Raw genomic sequence first — 10,585 nt, 5'->3', positions numbered from 1 at the left:
CGGTGCTGGCATCGGCCACGAGTCAGATAGTGCTTTTTACGTACCACCAGACCAGGGATCCTGGCTGGTTCAATTCGATTTCGATTTCGCTTGCCCCAACATGTCTTCACAAGCAAAGGGGGTTAGCATGGGTGCCTGTCGTATGGTCGGATTGGAGTATTTTACGTGCCACCGGCACGGAAGCCAGTCGAGGCGGCGCTGGCATCGGCCACGAGTCGGATAGTGCTTTTTACGTACCACCAGACCAGGGATCCTGGCTTGTTCAATTCGGTTTCGATTTCGATTTCGCTTGCCCCAACATGTCTTCGCAAGCAGAGGGGGTTGGCATGGGTGCCTGTCGTCGGATGAGGTTCTATATCGACTTCGCTTGCCTCAACAGGTCTTTGTGTCCAAGGGAGGAAAGGCATTCATAAGTGGGCTGGGCTCACTTGTCCTGCCTGGTCTTCTCACGTACAGAATATTTCCAAAGTCTCGGTCGCTGGTCATTTCCTCAGTGAGGCCTAAAGTTCGAAGGTCGTGCTTCACCACCTCGTCCCAGGTTTTCCTGGGTCTACCTCTTCCACGGGTTCCCTCAACTGCTAGGGATTGGCACTTTCTCACACACCTATCTTCATCCATTCTCGCCACATGACCATACCAGCGCAATCGTCTCTCTTGCATACCACAACTGATGCTTCTTAGGTACAACATTTCTCTCAAGGGTGCTACGCTCTGTCGAGTATGTACACTGACATTACACATCCATCGGAGCATACTGGCTTCATTCCTCACGAGCTTACGCATGTCCTCAGCAGTCACGCCCATGTTTCACTGCCATCTAGCATGGCTGTTCGTACACACGCATCATACAGTCTGCCTTTTACTCTGAGCGAGAGGCCTTTAGTCACCAGCAGAGGTAAGAGCTCCCTAAACTTTGCCCAGGCTATTCTTATTCTAGCAGTTACACTTTCAGCGCACCCACCCCCACTACTGACTTGGTCACCTAGATAACGGAAGCTATCAACTACTTCTAGTTTTTCCCCCTGGAAAGTGACGGAAGTTGTTTTCTGCAGATTTTCGGAGGTTAATGCTCCGAGCATCTGCCACATACAAAAACTATCTTCCCAGTTAGCCTACCTTTGACATTGCTGCACCTCTTATGTGTCCATAGCTTACACTGGGTACATCTTATAGAGTTTCTACCTACACCTTTTCTACAGATCGAGCAGGGCCATCTTCCTGAAGACATTTGTGGATTGTCTACCTTCCTACTTATTAGTACTTTGGTTTTAGCTAGGTTGACTCTAAGGCCCCTCGATTCTAAACCCTCCTTCCACACCTGGAACTTCTCCTCCAGTTCTGATAGTGACTCAGCAATAAGAGCAAGGTCGTCAGCGTAGAGGAGCTCCCAGGGACAACCTGTCTTGAATTCCTCCGTAATTGCCTGGAGTACTATGATAAATAGGAGGGGGCTGAGTACTGAACCCTGGTGGACCCCAACCTCTACTTTGAATTCTTCTGTGTACATGTTGCCAACCATAACCTTACTTACGGCATCTCTGTACATGGCTTGCACAGTCCTCACCAGCCATTCATCTATCCCTAGTTTCCTCATTGACCACCAGATAAGGGATCGGGGGACCCTATCAAAAGCTTTCTCCATGTCAACGAAAGCCAGGTACAGGGGCTTATCTTTGGCTAGGTATTTCTCCTGCAGCTGCCTTACCAGGAATATAGCATCAGTGGTACTTTTCCCTGGCACAAACCCAAACTGCATCTCATCTAAACTAACTCTCTCTCTAATTAGTTGGGCTATGACCCTCTCCGTAACCTTCATTACTTGATCCAACAGCTTGATACCTCTGTAATTATTTGTATCTAGGGCATCACCTTTACCTTTGTAGCAGTTGACTAGTATGCTGCTGCACCAGTCATTGGGTATGACTCCTTCGTGTATCACCTGGTTGACTATACGGGTGACTAGGTTATAGCCGACACTGCCAGATATTTTGAGCATCTCTGCAGTAATTCCTGATGGGCCTGGGGCTTTCCCTGTCTTCATGCTTCTAATTGCCTTAGCTACCACGGAACTATCAACTCGGATAGCTGGTCCCTCTGTTGGGTCAACATTCGGCAGACTCTCTTTATCCATTCATTTTCTTTATTCAGCAACCTTTCATAGTGGCATCTCCAAACCTCTCTCTTTGCATTCTCATTTAGCGCAAGTGAACCATCATCCATGCGAACACACTTCTCTCCTACCACACATCACGATTCTCTCTCACACACTGTCTTGCAACACGAAATACCTCAAGTCTTTCATCCCAACGGCTCAGAACATTGGCAAATTTTTTCTATCCGCTTCCCCTCTGGCTAAATAACCTGTCTCCTAGCTTCCCTTCTGGCTGTCTGCCTGCTACCACCGTTCTTCCAGTCCTTCCAAGCCTGTCTCTTTTGTCTAATAGCCCTGTCAACCACAGTGTTCCACCACAATGTTACTCTGGGTCGAGATGGTACTTTGCTCCATCCACAGATCTGGTCAGTGGCTGTCAGCAGATTGTCCCGTAGAAATCTCCAGTTGCTTTCCACATTAAGTGAAGCTATATCCCCTTCTATTTCGTCAAAGGCTTCGAGTAGTATGTCTCTAAATCTCTGTCCATTTGCAGGATCTTTAAGCTTCCAGACCCCTCTCCTCCAAGCAGGTCTTCTTCTGGGCAATCATTTAGCTCTGATCCTGAAGTCGCTAACTACTAATCTATGTTGAGGAGTACATTCTTCACCTGGAAAGGTTTTGGCATTTATAAGCAGCCCTCTTTCCCTTTTTCTGGCAAGGATGTAGTCAATCTGGCTAGTGTGTCTGCCAGAACGGTAGGTGACTAGGTGAGAGGTGGGTTTCCTGAAGTTGGTATTGCAGACCATAAGGTCATTTGCATCGCAGAACTCCAGCAGCCTGGTTCCCTCCTCATTACGAGAGCCAAAACCGTAGCTTCCATGAACGCCATGGAAGCCCCCGACATGCCGTCCAACATGTCCATTGAAATCACCTGCCACGAAGAGAAGGTCACTGTCATTTGTCAATGAGGTAGTCCGCAATAGGGTGTCATAGAATTGGTCTTTTTGTCCTTCCGGTAGCCCTGGTTGAGGGGCATATGCCGAGATGATAGTAGCTGACCTATGGTGAAGCACTAATCTAATCTTAAGTACTCTATCACTTACTCTGACTACCTCGATTATATATATATATATATATATATATATAATATATATATATATATACATACATATATACATACATATATATATATGTATGTATATATACTATACATACATATATATATATATATATATACATATACATACATATGTATATATATATATATATATACACCGACACATATACATATACACAACATATACCTCTACGCGCACGCACACATACGTATACACATGTAAGCACAGACACATACATATATACACACCAAAACATGCGCACACAAAAAGCAACTCACAACCCCACGGATACACGCATATACATCCATTTACGCTTACACACACACACAAATGAACCCACACATACATCCCATACGGCACACAACCATACATACGTGCACACACATACACGCACACAATTATACATACGTATACACACACACGCACACCTACATTAAGTTAAGCACAGTTACTCGCCATACACACAAAAAAACTCACACATACACACACACATACCACAACAAAACACACACACGATACATATACACGCACACACACATACCTCCGTTTCGGACCTGCCTTTCTGACTTGCTAGGGTACCCCCACACCACCCCTTAATTCTACGACTGCCTGCTACTAGCCATTGTCCACCATACGCACACACACGCACACACTCACACACACACACACTTGTCATCTCGCGCACCTTTTTTACCATTCCTTCTTTGATATAGCTCTCTTGTTTTTAAAAACATTTTCCTCCATTTTTACCACTTCCGTCTTTTTAGTATGTGAACTCGTGAATACCACCGGCGATTTTCTTTCCTCTGTCCTCCCGTCTCGGGATCTTTCCTTCTCCCATATTTCCGACGAAGAGCTCCGCTCGAAACGTCGAACCCTCCTTTTTCCCTTCTTTCCTGAGCGTCCAACAATACTTTATTTGTCCCCGACCACTGCTTGACCACCAGTACTGGACATTGTGGTTCAGCAAAAGCGATCAACAGAATAAGTACCAGGTTTTAAAAAAAGGACCGGGATCGATTCATTTGACTAAAAATTCTTCAAGGACGTGCCCCAGGATGGCCACAGTCTAACGATTGAAACAAGTAAAAGAAAAAACATACCTACATACACACATACATATATACATGAACCAATATGGTGTGCAACAGGTATTTGGTATGTTTTCAGTTTTACACAGCAGACACGAATTCTTAAAAAATTTTTAGAAATGAAGTTTTCATGCTAATTACGAAAATCATAATATATCAGAAAAAAATTAATAAATCTATTTGGAATTTCATCCTATCAAATGCAACCATTTTCAACAAGTTTCACTTTTTGGAGAACATTTTCCTTTGCAACTTTTTTCTTTTTGCTTTTGATTATTGTTTATTTTATGAGAAATTCATTGAGAAAAAAATTATACAACCTTTCTCAATGGTGCAAAATATTTAATTTTTAAAAAATGAAACAAAACAACAAATGAACATCTAAAAACTGCCAATCATAGATCAATGAGTACCACAGTACCATTTATTTCATTTCTTAAAGCAGTTCCATGTAATTTCAACTTGTGTGTGGATTCTATCTTTCGAGTTGACAAATTTAGCACAGTGGATCACCACTCAATGCTGAGTTGTAAACTTGCATTTCTTGAATGTGGGAACAGGCTTGCCACAAGTCTCTATATATAGTGGATCTTGGCAAAACTGATTCTTGGATGCATTCTCCAAGTGTATTATGGTTGCAACAAGGTATAGCATAAAGAAACACCTGCCAAGTGTCATGACATGGCTCACTGAAAAGCCACTGACCTAGTAGCACTTTTCTTCAATAATATTTGTCTGTAATATATCATTTGTCTATCTCAACAGTCTTTGAGAACCAGCAATCTGTATTGGGTTAGTAAGTAGGTCTTCTGTGCAGTTCCTGATATTTATTATAATCAGCAAATATAAATGACCGAGACCTTTGGAAATATGCTGTGCTTGAGAAGACCCAGCAAGCCAAGTGAGACCATAACCCCGTGGCCTATGCCAAGGGTGTAACCAGCCCACTCATGCGTACCTATCCTTCATTGGACACTAAACTCTGCTTACAAAGACCTATTGAGGGAAGTGAAATTGATATTGAAATCAAAAGCAAATTCGATGACTGACATCCATGCTAGTGGAGCGCTAAGAGCACTATCCGAGCATGATCGTTGCCAGAGCAGCTAACTGGCTTCCATGCCGGTGGCATGTAAAAAGCACCATTCAAGCGTGATCATTACCAGCATTGCCTTAGTGGCACGTGAAAAAACATTCGAGCAAGGTTGTTGCCAGTGCTGCTGGACTGGTTCCTGTGCAGGTGGCATGTAAAAAACACCATTTGAGCACGGCTGCTGCCAGTACCGCCTGACTAGCCCTCATGCCTGTGACATCTAAAAGCACCCACTACACTCTCAGAGTGGTTGGTATTAGAAAGGGCATCTAGCTGTAGAAACTCTGCCAGATCAGATTGGAACCTGGTGCAGCCATCTGGCTCGCCAGTCCTCAGTCAAATTGTCCAATCCATGCTAGCATGGAAAGTGGACGTTAAATGATGATGATGACCCACAGTGCTGTGGTTTATTTACACTTCTCCATAAAAGTGAACTGTATTACTTCTTTCACCTAACAGAAAATAACACAGCTATAGTTGCTAGTGGAAGAGTGCTTGATGCCTTCAAATCCTTTTGCACAGACACAAATTCATAGCAACTTGCAGCGTTACTGGACACTTGCCCCCAACAATGGAAAACTTCATTTGGTGCTTTTGCCAACAAAGGCTATTCCTAAGTACCATGTTCTGTTGGAAAAAGCTTATGCCATCATTCTCCATTTTTAAAGTGCCCCTTATAGACTTCTCAAAATTCTCCACTTAGCTACTTCTGAGGGTTTTAATTTCTTGCTTCTCCATGCTGTTTAAAATTTGCTTTGTTTTGGCTCATGCTGGTTCGATATACTGTAGTTGGAATAAATGACAATTTTGACTTCCAGTATGTTGAAAATAGCTGCATCTTGTTGGATCATATTAAAAAAAATTTCAGTTTTTAAACGCTCATAATTCCTTCATTTTTTATTTCACCTAAAAACGGTTATGATGCAAATTACGATAATTTACATGAAAAACTACACCAGCTCTTATCTTTTACTTATTTCAGTCACTGGACTGAGACCATGTTGGAGAACTGTCTTCAAGTTTTTAGTCAAACGAATTGACTTAATTTTTAAATTGAGTGAGGATATGAACAGACCAACACCAGTTGTTAAGTAGTGTTGGTGGTGGTGGTGGAAATAACACAAAGACACACACATAGCTTTACACACACACTAAATCCACTCACAGAGGGTTATAGTAGAATACACTTGCTGCACAGTGGGACAGAACCCAAGACCATGTGGGTGGGAAGCAAGCTTCTTACTCACATAGTCACACCTGCACCAGTATCTGTGTAGAAATTTTTTAAAAATTAGATCTCTTGTGTGAAACCAAAAAGATCGAGTATTTGCAAAACATGTCTTTAGAGGGCCAGTACGGAAGACTCTCAACATAATGTTAAGAGGCATACTCCAATTTTTTTTTCTTTTTCTCAACAGTTTCATAATTTTATTAACAACATATTTTTACAGGAAGAAAAGAAAGAAAAAAAACATCACTACCCCACCAAAGAAAAGGAAAAAAAAACAGCAGAAGATGATGGGTTGCACACCCCAGATAAATGGCATGTTCAGCCACGCCCTATGGACATGACTGCAAAGGCACTGCCATGGAAAATAGCCAGCAACACACACTGTAACAGCTATCCCACTTGGCTGCAATTATCCTAATTTTGCAGAGGAAATCAGCAGTGTGGGATCCAAGAACACCTAAGGCCTCAACAGCAATCAGCACAAACTGACAGTGGCTGGTCAGGCTCTTATATATGCATGTGCATGTGTGTTTAGGTACCTTTCTCTCCTCTGTGTTACAGGCAATAATATTCAGGTTTGCAGCCAAAGGATGTGTTGCAGCACATTATGTCTCAGATTAGGGATCCACCTCCCTTGAGGTGGATCCTCACATGAGAAGTGGGGTTATGTTGTCAGAGTGCTTACTATCAAGAGCTACTGGCTCCAGCTGTGATGGGAAGCCAGGCACATCGAGGCCCCTTCTAATTATGTCATTCAGAGTGGGTGTCAGGGTACCTGGTCCATGCTATGGCTGGAGACGAAATTCATTGACTACTGCTCTACAACAGCAGTTGTGTAACTCACACACAGAGACTGAGGTGCTGGGCTACTCTGATATGAGTGCATTCATCATCAAGAAGGGCAATGGTTGATGTGGAGGGCACTAAATTGAGCTATGTCCTCAACGTTGGCTGTGAAGTGGAATGGAGGCAAGCAAAGAAGTGTTGGTTTAAAGATGTGCCAATCTGTCTGAAAGCAGATTTACATGTCATACTAGGTATGTTGGATTTTCTGTATTCTGGGAGATGGAAGGCCTTCAACAGGTCAATCAGCTAGAGCTGGCTCCAATTCCTGAGTCACATCAGGTTCAGTCATACTGCAGAGTACCTCACCAATGAGGGTGTGGATGGAAGAGATTGAGGAGAGAGCCAGATACAATGCAGTAGTTTAGCATGTTGCCAGCAGACACTGTCAAAACTGACACTGCAGATCACTAAATCATTTCTACACCAAATTTCAACGTTGCACGGAAATTGAAAAGGCCCGCGCTGCTCGTGGCTTGAGCCGCCAAAACACAGTACCTCGGAGAACAGCAGGTTCTTGAAAGAGGCTGGCACCACGACTACACTGGCGCTATCAACACTCGTTTCTCTTTTCTTCACTCAAATTATGTACTAATCACTTCGCCCAGCCTACTTTCACAGAACTTCTAGTTTACTTTCCCTATCCATGTTTTTCCGCAACCATCAATCAGCAGTTATTTTGGGGGATATGAACTTTATTAATCTTACGGGTCTTTGTAACCCTTTCCTGCAGATACTACCGTTAAAAATATGCAACTAATTCACTGGTGTAGTCAATGAACTAGAGCCAGGTAGAGGAAGTTATCACCTTTAAGGGAACTTTAGTCGATGATATTGACCCAATACTTATTTCAGCTTGGCACGTATTTTGTCGAATAATGTATCGTTTGACAACACCGGTTGTATATGGCTAAACACAGACACGAACGTGAAGAGGGAGAGGGAGCAAGCAAAGCCCCTTCTGCAAATGACTTTCACTTTTACTACAATATTGAGCTTAACAGTAGGAATTTGGCAGGTGAAATAATGCAGAGACCCATTTTAAGCTGTTTGCAAGACTCGCAGTTAACACGAAACTGAGAACTATACTGTATATATTCAATACTTTTTCTTTCCCGTTTGTTAACACAAATGCATTGTATGTATGTATGTATGAATTACAAAACAATGATACGAATTGGAAACAACTATAAAAAAATATGTCTAAATTCATAGATATTAGATCCATTCCGTGGATCTGTAATGGTACATGGACACTAATCACCATGCGCAAGTACATATACTTAAGACACGTATATTCGAACAGATGGTGAACTGAAAAGTAGACAAGGAAAATATATTTCCAAAAGTACGATCGCTGTAGTTTCAAGCTGTTACTTGCTGTAACGTTGTCAGGGCAATGAAATAAAGTTTTGTCGGAGGAAAATCACGTGATAGGTTGAAAACTAATACAGAAAATCAGTCAGTAAAGCAAGCACGAATAACTATCGAGCTGTGACAGCAGTAATAAATCGTATGATCCAAAAATGCTTGTAGCATTTACTTTTATCTATTGGACAAACAATCAAATATAGGTTGGGAGAAACTACATTCTAACTTTCTATGTTACTATTCTGATGACATGTAATCAACACACACACGTGTGAATATATATATATATGTGTGTATGTATAAGTATGTATATGTGTGTATATATGTGTGTGTGTGTATATATATATATATATATATATATATGAATTCTCCATTTAATAATTCCATATACAACACGTATGTATATGATACAAATAGAATACAAAATACTTGAAAAATAAATTTGTTGCTGTTTAAAACTGAAGTGGAAAATAACTATTCGTTTAAGCATTGGCTTTTGTAAAGGTATCATGTAAAATAATATAATATATAAAGTACTTTAAAAAATTGTATTCGCGTTCACGCACTTTAAAAAAGATAGAAAGCAGCTGCAAATTCCATAATCCTAATCATTAAAAAATATTTTTTCTTTGCGATCTTTTGATATTGAAAGCAAAAATTCGAAGACCGGCTTTTCTTTATAAAAAATAAATAAAAAAGTTACAAAAGGAGTTTAAACACCCACGTTAAAACGAATAGGTGCCAAAACTATAAATAGGGAAACCGAAGAAGGTGTAAATTATAATAGCAAAGTGCTCATGGGGAAAGGAAAAAATGTAAAGGTTTCATTGCTGTTGAGGATTAATACACCAGTTGAATATACAGTTATGCATTCAAAAATATAAATGTGCTTAGTGAATAAATGTACAATTGACATTGTAAATAGAACCGATATACACTCACCATCCATCAACCCAAACTCGGACTTGATTCTCGCTTTGGGCCATGTTGTGGTTGCTGTTGATTTATCGAAAATAACTAAGTGACGTTCCGTGTCGTTAGATACCGAATGTGAACGTGGAGGAGTGCTTTTGTCACGAAATAAATCCAGTGACAACTCCCTGCTGCTGCTTTTAATGATTGTGTAATCGTGGCAGAAAAATTATCGGGTGAACTTTAAACCCATCACCGTCACTAAACGTTCTTGTTAATCTCCCTTTGCTATAAACATCGCTATTTCTCTGAATTGACAGCAGTTGCTGTTAAGTTTTTAAAATCTTACTTGAAAGAAACGTTTACTAAGTAAAAAATTATGCGTACAGAATTCAGTATATCACACCTGAACTTATACTGGATATTCAGTACCATACTTCAATCACGCGCATGTATATATACATGTAAATGGTCATATGTGTGCATTGATGTTTGTGTATATGTTAAGTTGTATATAAAAAAAAATTAGCTTGAAGCTGAAGGATTACTCAAAACTTTTTAGTAGAGTACATATTTTTATTAGGAAAATATTGACTGCGACTCCGAAGTTCGGCTTGTTCGCCGTCATCAGACTGTCGTCTCTCGACCGATAAATACATGCTCAGAAGAGGCTCTTTTACAAATATTCGCTTCTTTCACCCACCTTCCAAAGGATTTATAGGAATGGCAGTACATACCCCTCTACTCGCTTTCCTCTCCAAGTGAAACTTAAGAAATTGATAAAAGTGTAGCCGAAAAGTGGTGTCTTTATTCTCGTCCACTACGCAATCTCTT

The 10,585-nt window shown here is 41.1% G+C and overlaps 1 protein-coding gene across 1 annotated transcript in view; it reads right to left on the bottom strand.

Annotated features, from left to right (window-relative positions):
- LOC115210933 (ethanolamine-phosphate cytidylyltransferase) overlaps positions 1 to 9,988 on the bottom strand; it is a 54,683-nt gene extending 44,695 nt beyond the window's left edge. Inside the window, exon 1 of the mRNA XM_029779721.2 lies at positions 9,782 to 9,988. Coding sequence (XP_029635581.1) covers positions 9,782 to 9,825 — 44 coding nt within the window. The 5' untranslated portion in view covers positions 9,826 to 9,988. The remainder of the gene's footprint in view (positions 1 to 9,781) is intronic.
- Between the last annotated feature and the right edge of the window lie 597 nt (positions 9,989 to 10,585).

The sequence above is a fragment of the Octopus sinensis genome, linkage group LG4, assembly GCF_006345805.1.
Source record: "Octopus sinensis linkage group LG4, ASM634580v1, whole genome shotgun sequence".
Classification (NCBI taxonomy): Eukaryota; Metazoa; Mollusca; class Cephalopoda; order Octopoda; family Octopodidae; genus Octopus; species Octopus sinensis.
This window is presented reverse-complemented; position numbering and strand designations above follow the sequence as displayed.